The sequence below is a fragment of the Delphinus delphis genome, chromosome 9, assembly GCF_949987515.2.
Source record: "Delphinus delphis chromosome 9, mDelDel1.2, whole genome shotgun sequence".
Classification (NCBI taxonomy): Eukaryota; Metazoa; Chordata; class Mammalia; order Artiodactyla; family Delphinidae; genus Delphinus; species Delphinus delphis.
Genome location: NC_082691.1, coordinates 56,694,432 through 56,714,208, shown reverse-complemented (window position 1 = coordinate 56,714,208; position 19,777 = coordinate 56,694,432). Strand labels below are relative to the sequence as shown.

At 42.3% G+C, this 19,777-nt stretch overlaps 1 protein-coding gene across 4 annotated transcripts in view; it reads left to right on the top strand.

Annotated features, from left to right (window-relative positions):
* The window catches only part of OSBPL3 (oxysterol binding protein like 3), a 206,004-nt gene that overhangs the window by 173,342 nt on the left and 12,885 nt on the right, over positions 1-19,777 (top strand). For all 4 annotated transcript variants that reach the window (XM_060020622.1, XM_060020624.1, XM_060020623.1 and 1 more), the window contains 3 exons: positions 12,356-12,419; positions 15,379-15,457; positions 17,106-17,250. In XM_060020622.1, coding sequence (XP_059876605.1) covers positions 12,356-12,419; positions 15,379-15,457; positions 17,106-17,250 — 288 coding nt within the window. The remainder of the gene's footprint in view (positions 1-12,355; positions 12,420-15,378; positions 15,458-17,105; positions 17,251-19,777) is intronic.

Sequence of the window (19,777 nt, the reverse complement as noted above, 5' to 3'; positions counted from 1 at the left end):
CACACTTTTAATTTCATTACTTGTGATTGGTCTGTTCATATTTTCTGTTTCTTCCTAGTTCAGTCTTGGAAGGTTATACCTTTCTAAGAATTTGTCCATTTCTTCAGGTTGTCCATTTTATTGGCATAGAGTTGCTTGTAGTCGTCTCTTAGGATGCTTTGTATTTCTGTGGTGTCTGTTATAACTTCTCCTTTTTCATTTCTAATTCTATCGATTTGAGTCCTCTTCCTCTTTTTCTTGATGAGTCTGGCTAATGGTTTATCAATTTTGTTTATCTTCTCAAAGAGCAGCTTTTAGTTTTATTGATCTTTGCTATTGTTTTCTTTGTTTCTATTTCATTTATTTTTGCTCTGATCTTTATGATTTCTTTTCTTCTGCTAACTTTGGGTTTTGTTTGTTCTTCTTTCTATAGTTCTTTTAGGTGTAAGGTTAGATTGTTTACTTGAGATTTTTCTTGTTTCCTGAGGTAGGCTTGTATAGCTATAAACTTCCCTCTTAGAACTGCTTTTGCTGCATCCCATAGGTTTTGGATCATCATGGTTTCCTTGTCATTTGTCTCTAGGTATTTTTTTATTTCCTCTTTGATTTCTTCAGTGATCTCTTGGTTATTTAGTAACGTATTGTTTAGCCTCCATGTGTTTGTGTTTTTTACGTTTTTCCCCTGTAATTGATTTCTAATCTAATAATGTTGTGGTTAGAAAAGATGCTTGATATGATTTCAATTTTCTTAAATTTACTGAGGCTTGATGTGTGACCCAAGATATGATCTATCCTGGAGAATGTTCCATGCGCACTTGAGAAGAAAGTGTAATCTGCTGTTTTTGGATGGAATGTCCTATAAATGTCAATTAAATCTATCTGGTCTGTTGTGTCATTTAAAGCTTGTATTTCCTTATTAATTTTCTGTTTGGTTGATCTGTCGATTGGTGTTAAGTCCCCCACTATTACTGTGTTACTGTCGATTTCCTCTTTTATAGCGGTTAGCAGTTGCCTTATGTATTGAGGTGCTCCTATGTTGGGTGCATGTATATTTATAATTTTTATATCTTCTTCTTGGATTGATCCCTTGATCATTATATTGTGTCCTTCCTTGTCTCTTGTAACATTCTTTATTTTAAAGTCTATTTTGTCTGATATGAGTATTGCTACTCCAGCTTTATTTTGATTTCCATTGGCATGGAATATCTTTTTCCATCCCCTCACTTTCAGTCTCTTGTAGTCAGCATATATATGGCTCTTGTTTTTGTATCCATTCAGCAAGCCTGTGTCTTTTGGTTGGAGCATTTAATCCATTCATATTTAAGGTAATTATTTATATGTATGTTACTATGACCATTTTCTTAATTGTTTTGGGTTTGTTTTTGTAGGTCCTTTTCTTCTCTTGTGTTTCCCACTTAGAGAAGTTCCTTTAGTATTTGTTGTAGATCTGGTTTTGTGGTGCTGAATTCTCTTAGCTTTTGATTATCTGTAAAGCTTTTGATTTCTCCATCGAATCTGAATGAGATCCTTGCTGAGTAGAGTAATCTTGGTTGTAGGTTCTTCCCTTTCATCACTTTAAGTATATCATGCCACTCCCTTCTGGCTTGTATAGTTTCTGCTGAGAAATCAGCTGTTAACCTTATGAGAGTTCCCTTATATGTTTTTTGTCATTTTTCCCTTGCTGCTTTCAATAATTTTTCTTTGTGTTTAATTTTTGCCAATTTGATTACCATGTGTCTCAGTGTGCTTCTCCTTGGATTTCTCCTGTATGGGACTCTCTGCCCTTCCTGGAGTTGGGTTGCTATTTCCTTTCCCATGTTACGGAAGTTTTCGACTATAATCCCTTCAAGTATTTTTTCGGGTCCTTTCTGTCTCTCTTCTCCTTCTGGGACCCCTATAATGCGAATGTTGTTGCATTTAATATTCTCCCAGAGGTCTCTTAGGCTGTCTTCATTTCTTTTCATTCCTTTTTCTCTATTCCGTTCTGCAGCAGTGAATTCCACCATTCTGTCTTCCAGGTCACATATTCGTTCTTCTGCCTCGGTTATTCTGCTATTGATTCCTTCTAGTGTATTTTTCATTTCACTTATTGTATTGTTCATGTCTGTTTGTTTGTTCTTTAATTCTTCTAGGTCTTTGTTAAACATTTCTTGCATCTTCTCAATCTTGGCCTCCCTTCTTTTTCTGAGGTCCTGGATCATCTTCACTATGATTACTCTGAATTCTTTTTCTGGGAGGTTACCTATGTCCACTTCATTTAGTTGTTTTTCTGGAGTTTTATGTTGTTCCTTCATTTGGTACATAGCCCTCTGCCTTTTCATCTTGTCTGTCTTTCTGTGAATGTGGGGGTTTTTTCCCCACAGGCTGCAGGATTGTATTTCTTCTTGCTTCTGCTGTCTGCCCTCTGATCGATGAGGCTATCTAAGAGGCTTGTGCAAGTTTCCTCATGGGAGGGACTGGTAGTGGGTATAGCTGGCTGTTGCTCTGGTGGGCAGAGCTTAGTAAACCTTTAATCAGCTTGACTGCTGATGGGTGGGGCTGGGTTCCCTCCCTGTTGGTTGTTTGGCCTGAGGCGACCCCAAACTGGAGCCTACCCGAGCTCTTTGGTGAGGCTGATGGGGGACTCTGGGAGGGCTCATGCCAAGGAGTACTTCGCAGAACTTCTGTTGCCAGTGTTCTTGTCCTCACAGTGGGACAGAGCCACCCCCCACCTCTGCAGGAGACCCTCCAACACTAGCAGGTAGGTCTGGTTCAGTCTCCCCTGGGATCACTGCTCCTTCCCCTGGGTCCCGATGCATACACTACTTTGTGTGTGCCCTCCAAGAGTGGAGTCTCTGTTTCCCCCAGTCCTGTTGAAGTCCTGCAGTCAAATCCCACTTGCCTTCAAAGTCTGATTCTCTAGGAATTCCTCCTCCCATTGCCCGATCCCCAGTTTGGGAAGCCTGACGTGGGGCTCAGAGCCTTCACACCAGTGGGTGGACTTCTGTGGTATAAGTGTGTGGGGATGGTTTTTAAAGCACGAAGCATTTGCCCAACTGCAACTTAGAGATTGGAAGTGTGCACCCTAGCTTGCTGAATCATCCTTTTAGAGCAGAAGCACCCCCTTCAGAAGGGGCAGCACCAAATAAACACATTATTCTTGATTTTAATTTAAGAGGAATCCTTTATTCGTGTATTTATTCATTCCATCCATAAATATTTCTCGAGACTATACCACCTGCCTGTCACCGTTCCAGGTGCTGGGATACTGCAGTGGGTGGGAACTGGGGGCAGACAAGAACGCCTGTCCCTTATGCAGTGGATGGACATACCTTATGCTTACGCAGCTTGAGTTCCCTAAGGAGGTTCCACAAGACCCTTCCCGCCTGAGTTAACAGAGAATAATATTCAAGAACAGTATCTATGGAGTCAGCCAGCCTAGATTCAAATCTCAGCTCTCCCTTTCACTAGCACTTAGAGCACTTATACTTGAAGTATAAAGTGTTACATGAAGGTTTGTTGTCATCATTGACGTTATGACAGCATGGTTTGCCATAGTGGAATGTTGGGGACATCGAAAACCTCTGTCAGTAAGGAATTGTTTAGCTAAAATAGAGTGCATCCTGCCTGAAAATAAAGAGCATTTCTCTCCCATCTGGTTAAGGCAGCACCTGAGTGTGTCTACCCTCTGTATATCCCTAAATGTCAGCCTGGGAACATGAAACATCATTGATACATTTCACCCCTCTCAATTCTTAGAAAACTGAGGAAAAAGGGATGGGTTGCTAAAACATTATTTTCCTTCTGTTATCTTGCTGCCTTGTTTATCAGTGGACTGGTATTATGGGAGTAGGAAGGGGAGGGTTGTGTGGCTGAGAGACTTATGAAGATGGTGGTTGTCTTAACTGTGAATTACGAGCACCGTTCTCTGAAACTCAAAGGAAAATGACTATACAATAATCTCAAAGCACATTTTCAGTCGCTTTCCAGTTAGCAGCTAAAACGAGAAGTTAAACACTGATATTGGGGCGGTAGGGGGTTAAATCAGTAGTTAAAGGATAAGATAATCTGATTCCAATTCAACTGGGTTATTTAAATACTAAATCTAAAATGGAATGTGAATAAATGAAAATATAATTTGGTTACCATGGTATTACATGCACTCATGTGAAAAAACAAAGGCCGAAAATAGCTCCAAACTACAGCAGACAATCAGGACAGGAAGAATAGGTAGAAGAAAAGAGTAGTAACGTGAGCTTGTTGTAAAGCTGAGCTTCAATCCCACTAGCCCTTGATGGGGCAGGGCTGATTCAGGATCTGCACGTGCTTCCACTGTGGTGGCAGGGAGAGAGAAAGCAGAGCTCCTGGGCACATGTGCGCAGAGACAGAAAGAGCATTACATAAGTTAGTCTTTAGTTCCGTGAAACGGATCCTAAGGAAATAAGCAAGAAAGGGATCTGGCCGTTGTTAGTAGCATAGGGCGTGCTGGGTGTCATATGGACCTGCTTTAAAATCTTAACCCCGCCACTTTGTGTGTGGCCTTGTATAAACTACTTAAACTTTCTGAAACTCAGTTGTTTATCTGTAAAATAGGAATGATCATGCTTAGCTCATAGGTTGCAGGAAGGGTAAGGGAAATAACACATTGATATATAAAGCACATTCAGTACCTGGTTATTGCTCTTATATTTAGAGGCAACTTTTAAAATGCTTTTTAATATACAGTGTTAAGAACACTTAGAGGAGTGTTGAAATAAGATGTGCTATATCTACTGTACTGATTCAGGTGGTTTGAAGGTGGCATAATGTCACTGGTGAGTCTCTGACACAAAGCAAGCCATGAGGCACCCAGGAGTCCTCACAGCTGGCTTCACCATGGGGATACCAACAGTCCTGATCGTGAGGGAACCACTTCATCTGTCTTGAATTTAGCCTTATGGGCTAGATAGTTGATTCTTTAAATATACCTGGGAATGGACGAGCCTCTCAGGGACAGAATCACACTAGCTAAGGTTATAAGAGACATAAATGCTACTATATGCCTTTAGCATGAAAAATAGACCTGCCGTGGGGACCAGATGGCTTTGGTCAGCCTGACCAGTGATGCTTTCCCCATAGACTACTTAGGAAGACAGAATTGTAGTCATCAGGTAAGTGTACAGTGAGAAGGAGAGGTGGCTATTTAATTCAATGTGGCAGGCTGTCCACTGCCGCAGAAGTGAAAAGGGTTTTGACCAGGGCCTTCCTTTCCCAGCCAGCAGGAGAAACATCCATTCAGCCTCCCCCATTCCCTCCCTCGCCCCTGTTGGTTATGCTGACCTGGCGACCCGTTGTGCATGAAGGCTTTCTAATTTACCACATCTAAAGAGAGTGCCAGAGCATTTATTCTGTTTCATGCTGGTACCTGCCAGTCTGGCTCCTTCTGCTTCTGACCCAGGAGATGTTCTGTTACAGAGACAGCGTGACTCTACCCTTGTCTATTAGGTGTAGGTGATGGACTTCCGCTTTCAGAGTTTGGGGCTTCTTTGCTTTCTTGTATCTCTCTACAATAAGTAGAGCTTGCTGAATGACTAATATAATAAACTGAACAGGACCCCGAATTAAGATTTGGGGGTTGAATTTTATTCTAAGGAGGACATTGATGGAAATCATATCTCCAAGTGAAAGGACCTGGAAAGAAACAAAGCTAACTCAGCTTTTCTACTGAGTTTTCTAGACAGCAGAGTCAGGTGATTTGGAAAGTGATGTCTATCCCTTTCCTCCAAGCCCTTAGGTTTTGTGGTTTGCGGTTTTGGTGGGTATGGGGATGTTTGGAGTCGTCGGTGATTAAGGAAGTTGAAGTAAGTACTACTGCGCAGAGTTCAGCTATGTGGAAGCGTGCCCCCTTTACCTTGTATCTCATGCAGAAGACCCAAAAATGCAGGAGCAAAATGACTCGTGCAGTCAGAAACGAGAGAAAGCATTTGCTGTTCAAGTTTTCCTTCTGTCAGTTAACTAGTATTATGCTTGCAGGGTGCTTTTTGCTTTTCAAACTTGTGCAGGACCTTATTTGATCTTCACAATACCCCTGTGTGGCAAGTGGGGTGAGGATCAGTTACAGGTGAGGAAACCGACGCCTAGGCCCATCGGCACCTTCCAGCGGCCCTCAGCTGCACCCTTTGTTCCTATGCCAGCATCCTCTCTCCCTCACCTTTTTTTTGGTGTCTCTTGTGTGGGTTTAGTGCTCAGAGCTGCCGGAGTCACCAGCTGCCGATGTGAAAACAGCCTTTTGTACACTGTTCAGACTATGGGGTTTTGCCTCTCATTGTCACATAAACCTTTCATCCTCCAAACTCACGTAGGGCTTTGTTCTCAACTGCCGTTGTGGGCTGGGCAGTGGCCTTTGTGAACAAGGAATATTCAGGAATCAATCATAAACATTCCCGTCATATGTGCTAACCTCTGACTGTTCCACCTTCTCAGGGGAGGAGTTTCCTTTTTTTCCAAGGGAATCCAGAAGGAACGGACTTCCTTTGCCTTGTCAGGGACCGAGGATCCTGCTGGCAGGATTCTTGGTTCTCGGGCAGCCTGGGTTGGAGCTTCATCAGGGACTGGACGCGTCAGAAAACTCATTTCAGTTTGCTTTGCTTCTCTGTTTTGTACCTTTGGGAACAAAAGTACAGAAGTTGGTGTCTATAAAGGATAAGCAGTTAAGCTATTGTCTAAAAGTGGCTTTTCCTAATTACCTGGAACTTCAGTTGTCAGGTCACTGCTCAAGCCATCTTCACCATTTACCCACCCAGCCACTACTGTTGAGTTTCTGGCAGCAAAGCTGAGCAAAGTTATTGAGTTACTAAAATGTAAGAGATTCAATTGAAGTCTTTTATCTTTTGCTTCATGGGTTCAGCCCTTCTTCCTTTTCTGTTACTCATCAGAACTCTGAACATTCTTGGCTGGATTTAAAAATACCCTACTTATCACTCCCCCACCCCCACCCCGTTGCACACCCACATCACCCGTCTGAATAGTTCTTTCATCTACTAGTAGGTAGGGTTATTTACTTCGATTAAAGTGGCAGCTTGTTTAAAGACATTATCAGGGGAAATTCAAGCTGTTCAAATAAAATAAGCAATAAGTCAACTGTAAGGTGACTAAACCAGTGCTTCTGCATTTCTAGGTCAAGTCATTACTTAATGTAGTTTTTTGTTTTTTGTTTTTTGTTTTTTTTAAGAAACCATGTATTTATCAAATAAGTGCTTAACTCTGAACTTAGGGGAAGAGAAAATAATTGGCAACTGTATTTTCCCCAAAATCAGGCCAGTATCCTTGGCATCCTCCTTAATAGCTTTCTCTTATAATCCACGTCCTATTCATCAGCAAATCCTAGGATCTTCCTTCCAAAACCAGCCATTTTCACTGCCACCCCACTGGTGCTGGCCTCCAAGCCCAAGCCATCGGCATCAATGACTGGGCTTGTTGCGATAGACTCATCAACTGGTCTCTTGTTTCCATAGCCAATTCTGCACTCAGCAGCCAGAGTGATTGCTCTCACGATTTCCCCAGTCACTTGGGATCAAATCCCAAGTCCTGGCTATGGCCCACAAAGCCCTGCGATATGCCACCCCCAGATATCATGACTCCTTCCACTTTGACTCATTTAGCTTTAGCCATGCTGGCCTTTTTTTTTTTTTTTTTTTTTTTTGCCGTACACGGGCCTCTCACTGCTGTGGCCTCTCCCGTTGAGGAGCAGAGGCTCCGGATGCACAGGCTCAGCGGCCATGGCTCACGGGCCCAGCTGCTCCGCGGCATGTGGGATCCTCCCGGACCGGGGCACGAACCCGTGTCCCCTGCATCGGCAGGCGGACTCTCAACCACTGCGCCACCAGGGAAGCCCCATGCTGGCCTTTTTGCTTCTCCTAAAACATACCAGGCATTTGTCAGCCCTGGGTAGTGGCTGTGTCCTCTGATCTAGACATACTTCCCCCAGCTATCCATGTGGTTAACTGCCTTATTTCTCTTAGCCTCAGAGGTTTCTATCACAGAGTCCTGCCCCAACCACCCTGTCTGATATGATACTTCCACTGACCATCTGCCATCCTCCATCCTCATCCTTGCTTTATTCTCCTTTACTACTGACAGATTATGTGCTCATTTGTTTAATAGTCTGTCTCACCTACTTCTGCACTAAAATGTAAACTCCAGGAGGATAAAGATTTTTGTTTCTTTTGTTTCTCATTGTATCCACAGTGACTAAGACAGTGCCTGACACATCACAGGCAATCAGCAAATGTTTGATGAATGCCTTGGTCCCCTCTGTGGGTGATTTTTGACCTGCCACTTGTTCTCTTTTCCACGAGCAGGGCTTCATGGTTAGAGACGCGTCCAGAACTAGGAGGACTCTATAGTTATGCCTCTGGAGAGCTGCAGAATTGATGTATTTAAGGGTTTATTTTTCTAAATCTGAAGAAGAAAAACCTACAAAATACACACATATTGAATGCACTCTTGACCCATATTCTCCTCTCCTTACCACCCACCTCATATAAAGTGCATTCTCAAAGCATCTATCACAAATGATTAGGTCAGGGTGAAGAAAGACCTCAGATACACAAATAAATTACAAGAATTCTTAACTACCATGGGAACTCATTGACTCTGGGATTGTAGAAAAAAGATACATATAAATATTTGCCCAATAAAAACCATGTAAACTAATTTCCTGAATGTTTGAGAATCCTTACCAGTCAGAAATTGCTCTTATTTGATTGGAATGGAGAGGAAGTGATGGAGAGAGATACTAAAAAACTAGTCTAAAGTGGCTTTAGCTAGCAGACTAACAGACAGCGTCTACTGCGGGGCTGAATCAGTTCAGACTCAAAATCTAGTGCCTTTCTATGCCTGGGTTACAATGTAATGAGAAGAGAAACTCAACCAAATCCCGTACTAGCAAACACAGGTTCGATTGTGCACATTATTCTCTATTCCGGTAGATTTTAGAGAGATTACCGTCAACAAAGATTAAATGATTAACTGTGTATTACCCCCTTTCCATGGGTATTAAAATTAATCAAAGACTTAACAGAATCTTCTCCAGTTGGCTGGCATCCACTGCCGCCTCTGATGTTAGGATTCAAAGAAAACAGATGTTAGAATGATAGCATCTTGAAGCCAGAGGGATTCTCAGACCTCATTCTACAAAGAAATAAATGAGAGAGAGGTTGGAAAGGTCAGACTCAGAAGATTCCTTCTCCAAGTATCCATGAGATGGGACCTTAATGGTGTGCCGAGGCTCTGGGGAGGGACCAGAGCCCAACTTTGAGAGCAGTCATTGAGGAGCAGCTGAGGCATCGCAGGAAACAGCATTGGATTTGAAGTCTGAGGACCTGGGTTTAAAACACTACCCTCATCACTGATTAACTGTGTAACACTGGGCAGGCTCTTCACTGGAAAGAACCCGTTTCCTAATTTATAAAATAAGGGTAATGAAGACACAAGGTGACCGTGAGAGCTAAGTGGAAATACCACTCATGACACAAAGTTAAAATTTAATCTCTGCTTACTCCATACCAGCATATGATCCTGGCACTTTCCATGTGTTATCTTTTTGGGTTTGCAAAGTCAGTGGTACTAGCGCTATTTTTCAGATGAGGTAATTGGGGCCCAGAGGGTTTTAAAACACACTCAAGGTCATACAGCCAGTAGATGATATTGCAGTTAGGTTCTAGATCTGTGGGACTTCAGAAGCTCTCCCTCACTCTCTGAAACTCATGCAGCACATGGCAGAGGCTTCAGAAATGTTTCATGAATAAATAACCTGTTGTGAGGAAATATATCAAAGAAAAATAAGGCATCAATTTAATTTCCCTGGAAAGCTTTGTAAACTTCTGAAAAGCCATGTGCACCAAATAAATCACTCCCAAAGGCCTTTTTAAGCCAGAAAGAAATAAGCCAAATCACTGATATTTCAATGTTGAGATTAATGCATTCAGAAAACAGCCCTTGGACCCCATCTAAAGGCACTTTGCTAAGCATTGATTCATTAATCTGACACAATCATTTTAAAAGGTCAAAAAAAAAAAAAAAAAAGGTCGAATTAGGGCTTCCCTGGTGGCGCAGTGGTTGAGAGTCCGCCTGCTGATGCAGGGACACGGGTTCGTGCCCCGGTCCGGGAAGATGGCCGCTGGGCCTGCGCGTCCGGAGCCTGTGCTCCGCAACGGGAGAGGCCACAGCAGTGAGAGGCCCGCGTAACGCAAAAAAAAAAAAAGGTCAAATTAGCATTTTATGGGACATATGTATACTTTATGGTATGATAGGCTTGCTTTTATAATTCATATGGACAGTATATTTATCCTTGTATTATGGGATTTTAAATTATTACAGAAGAGTTTATAGTTTTTATATATTGTATTTTGCTTTGATGTTTATATTTAGCCAGACTTATAAAATGCCAAATTCTTGATAAAGGCTGTGATCTTTACATTTTTTACTATATAATTTCTGTGGGAATGAATATGATCTACTTTATAATAATCTACTTTAAAATATGCCTACATTGTGGGACAGGGGAACATTCCATAGCTCCTCTCCCCTCCACTCGGGGGTGGATAGGGCAGGTAGAGTGAAGAAGTGAGGGGTTGGTGTTGTCTTGCCCTAGTTTAGTTTTATATGATCCTGAGGCTTAAAAGTTAACTCCGCTGTTTTTGTTGAGAGCTAGTGGGAAAAGAAGGGAAAACAGGGGTGTAGCGGTTTGTGATATAAAGTATCTTCAGGGGGTTGGACTGAAAAAGAAGAAGATGAAGGAAAGCAGAGAGTTGCATTTTAGGAGTGAGGTTTCTAAGTCAGTGTTTGAGCTGAAAAGCACATAGGCACGGGGAGGGGGCTCACATTCTCAAGAGGCCTCTGAGAATTAAGACCATCAAGGGACAGTAAATGTGCACCTCCCACCTCATATTGGATCTGGGATTTATATTCATCAAGACCTGAAAGATGCCTGCCCTGTTGACATCTTTGTCCCTACTTTTCTCCGAGCCAGGCTGGTACCATTGCACTCCCATCAGTTGAACGTGTGTGTGGTGTCACTCACGATGATCCTGTCCCTGCCGTTCTCCACCTGGAGGAGGGCCACAGAAGTGGTTCTTAAACTGTGTTCCGTGTTCACTGCAGTCCAGGGTCCAGAGCAAGGCGAGTGGTTGTGGATTGGTCATCCCCACTTCCTGCCACACCTGTTCACCTCAAGCCGGGTTCTGAGTATACTGAGTTCTTGATAAGATATGTTTGAAAACAGGGTGTGGCTGCTTAAGGATTTTTTTGTGTGAAACTTTTTTGAAAACCATCTGTAAACCAAAAATGCTGGGGTTTACCTCTACTTCTTCCCTATCAGTGTGTCTGGGAAACGTTACTGTTACTTAGTCTTTCTAGTTTCAGTCTCCTCATGTATAATATGATGGCTTTGGCCCAAATGCCCTAAATGTAAGATACCTTTGCTAAGAACCAGCTTAGTCAGAGAAATTTCTGTAAACGCCGCTAGCAGCATTACTCTGGTTTTACTAATACCGAATTATGATAACAGCACATATACTGCTCTCGTGCCTTGCATGTTACCGAGATAATGAGGAAATTAACTGAGAAGTCTTTTCTCTTTAGCTTCTTCATTAGTGAATAAAACAGAAGTAATGACCTCAGTGATAAAAGGCAGGGAAATGAGCTACAGTCTCTGTTACACGGGACTCTCTTTTCTAGAATGTAATTTGCATATTTACTCAAGATATTTTTATGAACAAAAATTTTTTCTTAGCAGTTGACTAACATTTCTTCCATAATTGTTTAGCTTTTTTTTTTTAATAAAAACATTCTTTTTTTAAAAAAACTATCTTGGATTCGTCTTCTCGTCAGTGATTTAATAAAAAGTGGCTGGACTATGTGATGCAGAGTTTTCAAAAGAGTAAAATCTGCTGAGCCAAAGAGCATTTGTGTGTTGCTTAGGAATATTTACGTAACTAGGTTCGACTGTTTGACATCTTAATTAAAACATTTGTGGGTCCTTTCAGAATAGCATTGATTTTGACCTTGGCAGCTAACGTCAGATTAGATGATTTATAAGTGGGCAGTGTTTGCATCTCTGCTTTTGTTTTCATGTCTTTCAAAACACGTCTCTACCCTCATCACTCACCACTCGGCTGCTTTTTCCCCAGGCTTCTGGAGGCTTCCATTCACAGGCTTTCTCCTGACATATTTGAGCAAGACAGAGCTGACTATGTCAGGAGCACCCTCTTGAGGACAGACTTATTGAAGGGAAACTAAACAAGTTTCCGTTCAGTTTGACGCTGCAATCGTATTACATCTCAGTGCAAGGGAGAAAGAATGGATTTCGTGAGACACAAAAGTTAATTGTTTGTTTCTTCGCCTTTGTTTCCATCAGGTCAGCCACCATCCACCTATTTCTGCATGTCACGCTGAGTCTGGAAATTTTGTTTTCTGGCAAGGTAATGTGCTCGTATATTTGACTTCTGTCCTTTTGTGTAATGGTATAATTTATTTCATTCAGGAACTACTGTAAACGCTTGTTAAGGTCAAAAGTGGGCCCTGGACTTGGGCCTCATTGGAAGCAACTGTACCACTTGATGTTCTTGCCTCTCACCTCTGAACAATAACTGCCGTTTGTCGACTTCAAAATTCAAGATTCTGGAGGATAACTTAGTTGTTCTCTTCTTTCAAAATCCTCAGTCTTTGTCTGGGCCACCACCATGGTTTATTGCTACAATTTTTCCTTTATCACATTCCGTGGCCATTTGAAATGCCTCATGTATTTCAAGACATTAAATATTTACGGTTATTTATCAGATTCTAGACAGCAGACGGTTCTTTTGCTTTTGAAGCTTTAAATTTTATTCCTGAAATTTTACATGGCTGACTTTTTTTTTCAGTTTGGGGTTGTTCCTGTATTCAGTTTATTATATTTTGAATTTGGGAAGGGATGGCTTGCTCTGAAGAATAAATAAGGCTGCAAATATTTCCTAAATGGATTAATTAATTTTGTTAAGTTATTTATTCCAAAGTCAGAAGGTGCTATAGAAAGAAAATTTGAGCATCCCAGGTTTTTGAACAATGAGCACATGTCAGTTTTTTAAAAGATTCTTTTCTGCTAACTGGTTAACACCTGATATGCCACACTGCCTTTTTTTAAATGCATCTATAAAATTTAAAAGATGAGAGAGAGTATTTTGTGGAAAAATTTCCTTCCCCCATTCCAGATCGTAGCCATCCAGTTTCTCTCTCTGGACGCAATATTACCAGTTTAGGTTACAAGTACCATGGTTTCCTTTCTGAGTCTTTGCTACTAAAGTTTAAAATTGAAGCTTGACTGGAGACTTCTCTTTCACCGAAACCCTCTGGAAATAATTCCCATAAGATATCTAACCTCCTAATTGCTGTGTCATTGACCTTGTTAGCACTTTATTATTATTTTTTTAAGTTAGGTATTAGGTAATGGGAGGGGTCTTCTTCAAGTACTTCCTGTGTGCTCCTTACATCAATCAGAGTTTTCTCCTCCACTCCCTTTGCTTCTTCATCAGCTTCTTCCTGGGCAATCCCGTGTCTCCATAAGCCCACGACTGCCAAATCTTGCTCTTTTTTATCCACTTTGACATTTTCCTGCCTTTTGATTAGGTTGTTTAGATCACTTACATTTATTGTGATTATCAACATAGTTGGTTTTAAATTTGACCTCTTGTTATTTGTTTTCTGTTTGTTGCATCTGTTCTTTGTTCCCCTTTTCTTCTTTTTTTACGTTCTTTTGGATTAATTATTTTCTGTGATTCCATTGTATATCCTTTGTTGCCTTATTAGCTGTACTTCTTTGTTCCATTTTTTGGTTGTTACTTTAGGATTCATATTATATATCTTTAACATATCACAGTCTCCTTTCAAGTGATATTATGCTACTTAACATATAGCAAGGGCAGCTTACAAAAGTGTACTTCTATTTCCCCTTCCCCAACGTTTGCTATTGTGGACAAACATTTTACTTACATATGTTATAAACCCTGTCATACATTGTTACTGATTTGCTTTAAACAACCAATTACCTTTTGGGGGGTAACAGCTTATTGAGATATAATTTATAGGCTATACAACTCACCTAATTAAAAGGTACAAGTCAGTGGTTTTTCATGTATTCACAGAGCTGTACAATCATCACTACAATCAATTTTAGAACATTTTCATCACTCCAAAAAGAAACCTCTTTTCCCACCTTTTAGTGGCTCCCCCCCACCCCCACCCCCCACCTTCCAATTTCTGTCAAGCTCTTCCATCCTTAGGCAACCACTGAACTTCTTTCTGTGCCTATAGATTTGCCTAGTCTGGACATGTCATATAAATAGAATCATGTAATATGTGCCCAGGAGCTTCCTGGTCCCAGCCCACCTCTCTCCTGGACCACGGCCATGACCCCCTACTGTCCTCCCTGCATTCACCTTTGCTCCCCTATGGTCTGTGTATTGTCACCCAGCAGCCAGAGGGATCGTCTGCCTCTGCCCTTCTTTTTCTATTCCCTGTCTCTCTGATGGCACCATCATTCATGCAAGTTGGAAGAATCTGAGATCATCCACAAATTCTCCCCGTCTTTCACAATCAGCATCTAATTTGTCACCCAGTTTTATCTCTGCTTCTTTAATGGTTCCAGGATCATTCCCTTCTACTCCATCCCTACCACCCCTGTCCTGGTTCACTTCATCCTCATTTATCCCTTGAGCATACAGGTCACCTGCTTCTCATCTCTCCTGCTCCTGTTCCATTCTCCATACTGCTGCCAATTATCTTGGCAAAGTCTGTATCTCATCACATCAATTCTCTGTCTAAACAAAACCTTATTTCCCCCAGTGCACCCAAATCAGACTTCTTAGCCAAGCTTGTAGGGCCCGCTGTTTTTTTGCACTCAAGCTGTTTTCCTACTCTTCTCTCTAAACAGTCTGAGACCCAGAGGACAGAACCACACCCTGTTCTCTCGTGTCTTCTCATGTCTTCTGCCTTAAACTGCTTTTTCTCTGCCTAGTGAACTGTTTATTCTTCAAGCCCAGTTTAAGCGGCCTCTTTAGACAAACCTCTTCTGATGCCTTCCCCAAGCATGTTGGGCTTTCCTTCTCTGGTTCCATTTCACCTTACAACATACCCAGTTGTGGCCCGTGCCTCTCTGGGGGGCCTTACTCGTTTTCACTTCTGTATGCCTTTCCCACTGTGAGTTCTTCCAAGGGAGGGACTTTATAATTTTAGTTTCTCTGATTCTGTTCCAGGTACTCAGTTGCTACTTACATTGAATAATAATGAATTTTATTATGAAGAGATTGTCCTGTATTGTGGTTGATCATTTATCCAGCCTAAGAACGCTTTGATCTACCTAGCTCACCTGCTAAATATGTAATATTTGGTATTATTTCATTTCAGACATGAGATGGAAGAACAAATTCTGGGGCAAATCCATGGAAATTGTTCCCATTGGCACAACCCATGTGACTCTGCCAGCGTAAGTTCTCCTTCTGTGGTTAGGAACTTTATAGAATTTAGGGCCAAGGTTTAGGAACAGGATTCCCATTGTCCCCCGTGGTGCTGAGTGTGTTTTTTTCTGTTAATGTGTTTGACAGTAGCTTCAAATGTTCTTCATTTTGACAGTCTCACATTTTTGTTCTCTCTAATGGAAATGCTTCCTGGACACCAAAGTTCCCAAGTAGGGGCTTTAAAAACTACATTTCTACTTTCTAACACAATTAAGAATGATAATATTTCTTTAGCACTGTTGTCCTGCCTCACTGTCAAAAAAATTTTTAAAGAAAGCTATGGCCTTGATCTTCAGGGATTATTGATACTTATTCATAAAGGAAAATGGTAATCATTATGGCCTCTGGAACTGGGCTACTGGGACTCCTGTGCTAACACCATTACTTACTAGTTGCAAATCCTTGGGCAGGTTACTTAACCTTTCTGATCACCAGTTCTCTCATCTATGAAACAGGGATAATGAACCATCTACTTCATAAGACTGTTGCGAAGGTTAAGCAGATACGAAAAGCACTTAAAATAGTAATTGGCGGGCTTCCCTGGTGGCGCAGTGGTTGGGAGTCCGCCTGCTGATGCAGGGGACACGGGTTTGTGCCCCAGTCCGGGAAGATCCCACATGTCGCAGAGCGGCTGGGCCCGTGAGCCATGGCCACTGAGCCTGCGCGTCCAGACCCTGTGCTCTGCAACAGGAGTGGCCACAACAGTGAGAGGCCCTCATACCGCAAAAAAAAAAAAAAAAATAGTAATTGGCACATATTATGTGTCATTTAAGTGTTTAGTCTTGTTACCATTATCCTCATGATTATTATTTAACTCCATAAGTCATATCTGAATACCTTCTCATTGTAAAAGACTTAAGATATACGTATCTTAAGAGTAATATGTAAAATATATATGTGTGTGTGTATGTATACAGACACACCTCAGAGAGATTGCGGGTTTGGTTCTAGACCACTGCAATACAGCAAATATTACAATATAGTGAGTCACATGAATTTTTTGGTTTCCCATTGCTTATGAAAGTCATGTTTTATATACTTCATAGACATGAAGGGAGCAGATGCTGTTGGAAAAATGCTGCCAATAGACTTGCTCTACACAGGGTTGCCACAGACCTTCAACTTGTAAAGAACGCAATAAAGCGAGATCTGCCTGTATACATATGTGCCTAAATATACACACCTACACGTGTATATACATCAGTATATATGTGCATGTGTGCGCCTGTATGTACACATTCGTGTGTGTGCACATATATGTATGTGTGTAGAGAGCACATTGTGGAAAACCCCTCTACCCTGCCCTTGCCACTCTCCTTTCATAGTTCGGTGACTTTCGACGCGTCTCCTCTGGCACAGGACAGAGTGGGTTGTTCCAGGAGACCTCCAGCTTCTAGTGGAGCCTCTGGCAGCCTCCTGGGTCTGACCTTCACCCACCTCCCAGCCTCCTGAGAGGGTGAAAGCTCTTAGACTGCCCAGCACGGCTCAATCGGTGTTGGCTCCATTAATGAAGGAATGAGTAATTCATTACAGGACTTGTTTTTTAAGCAGCAGTGCTCGTTTGCATTAGCTGCTGGCTGCTCTCGTAGTTGTTACTTTCGCTTTTTCTTCCTTTAGTTTTGGAGATCATTTTGAGTGGAACAAAGTGACCTCTTGCATCCATAACATCTTAAGTGGGCAGAGGTGGATCGAGCACTATGGAGAGATTGTTATCAAGAACGTGAATGATGATTCCTGCCACTGCAAAGTGAACTTTATAAAGGTAACCTGGGTGGCCCGTGAGCTCTGGCGCTGGACAGGCCTCGGCAGAGCTGGGCCTCAGGGCACAGGGTGTCTTGGGAAGTTTTTCACCTTCGCTTTTGTGCCAGTAGACAAGCAATGCCAGGTGCTCCCTGGTCCCAGCCCCACCTCTCTCACCTGGACCAGGGCCATGGCCCCTCCTGGCCTCCTTCCTTCCGCCTTTACTCCCCTATGGTCTGTCTTCAGTGTGGCAGCCAGAGGGACCCTGTTGAAACATGTCATCATGTTACAGTACGGATGAGCCTTGAACACATTATGCTAAGTGAAATAAGCCAGACACAAAAGGACAGATATGATTCCATTTATGTAAGGTACCTGGAGCAGCCGCATCCGTAAAGACAAAGTAGAATGGTGGTTGCCAAGGGCTGGGGACTGGAGGGAATGGGGAGTCATTACTTAATGGGTACAGAGTTTCCGTTTGGGAAGATGAAAAGTTCTGGAGATACATAAGGCGATGGTGACACAACATTGTGAATGGACTTAAAGCCACTCCAGTGTACACTTAGAAATGGTTAAAACAGTAAATATGATGTTATATATGTTTTACCACAATTTTTAAAAATGCAAGTCATGCCATATTTGACCAAAATCCTCTGACAATTTCCATCTTTCTCAGAGCAAAAGCCTGCAGAGTCTGCACTCCTCAGAGTCTGCACTCCTCACCCCCACCACCCCTCACTCACACACACACACACACACACCCCACCCTCATTCCTCTCCAACCTCAACTCCTGCCACCCCTCGTTCCCTTTCTTGCTTACCATCCTCGAGCTGCACTGTCCTTCTTTTTCCCTCTCCATTTCCTTCTGCTCGGGCCCCTCTCCCCAGATCCTTCCATCCACCTTGTTAGTCACCCTCTATCGTACCCCATTTTCTTCAAAGCGTTCATCTCCATCTGCAGTTAGCTTGCTCGCTGTTGCTTTACTTGCTTATTTTCTCTGCCCCACACCCTCCTTGCCATTCCTGACTCCAGAAAAGCAGAAGCCTGGTCTGTCTTGCCCGCTGCTGTGGCCAATGCCTGGCAGTGGTGCCCAGCACACAGCAGAGACTCATGAACATTCACAGATTCTCCTGGGGCAGAGAGCCTGGAATAGTCTGCTTACCTTTCCAGCTTTCCAAATTCCTTGATTTGAGCCCTCTCCCCAACTTCTCTTCCTCCTGAAATTCCCTCTTGTCCTTAAAATTCTCATGTATACAAAATGGCCTTAAAGTGCTACCTTCCTCAAGGAATATTTGCATTTAATTAAGATCAAAATCATAAGCCAAGAGATTAGGTTCTAACTGTGGAATTTCACACGGTACCTCTCTGCACCACCTGTAGCAGGTGGGGGACATTATGGATGTGGATGGGGGTCTTTATTATATCCTGTAAGTCAAACTGGGTTGTAGATAGACATAAAGCTGGTAGTGATTTGGTGTAAAATACAAATGACCCTGCCGTGAAAACTTCATCTAAGCTCTCGACAAAAAGAAGCAAAGGCCACCTGGAGCAGGGACATAAATAACTGGGAGATAGATAGATAGATAGATAGATATCCAGGTGAGAGCCACCTTGTTTTCAGAATTTTCCGCACGAAGTGTGCTCCACTCCCATTTCTACCAACCACTTGGTACTCGTCCACTGAGGACCAGGGAACAAATTTTCATAGTGATGAGAGACGAACAGAATTAGAACACTAGACGTGCCTCTGGTGTTGAAAGAGAATCTGAAAGCAGAGGCAGCCGTTGCCTGTGGAACGTGACTGCCTCCCTCTGTGGCTTCCCATCATTGGACTTGTTGGCAAATATCTTTAAAGAGGAAATCTGACTCCTGCTTTAGAATAAACTGAAGAGCCTGGACAGTGTTTGTTTCCCTGTCCCCCATCTTTACATGACTAGAGAACTCACTGTTACCTTTCTGATTCAGCTCTGGGGTACTGCTGTACTCTGCCCTTCCTCCCATTTTTACCACAGACTTGGTTGGAATGGGGAAGCCAGTCTACCAGATATGGCCTGGAAATGTCACTCAACTTTATTGGTTTCCAAATGTGGATTCTGTTTTGGCTGGAAATAGTAGTAGGATTTTTTGATTTATGGAGTAATGCCTTCTGGTCTTTTGCAGAGATTTTTAGGGCAGCCATGTAATTGGGAGAAGTTTAAAAATCAACACTAGGGAGTTAGAGCTCCCTCTGCTGGCTGCAATATGGTACTGTATATGTAAAACACACAAGGCTGAGCCAAGATGAGCTGGTCTCAGACCAGGACCAATTCATAGTGGGAATACGGGTTGTATAAGGTTCCCATAAGTTAGGTGAACAGATCTGGTTTGGGGGAGGTGGGGGGAACTAATAGGAGGAACAGAAAATTGATTGGTTTACAAACTTGGTTAAAAAGTTTGTTGGTTTACAAAGGATTGTCTAGTTCCTTCAGAGAAAAAATTACATGAGTTACATTTCTTTTAAACTGCAGTAGTCAGAGCCCCAGTGACAGCCAGGAAATAGCTGTTCCGG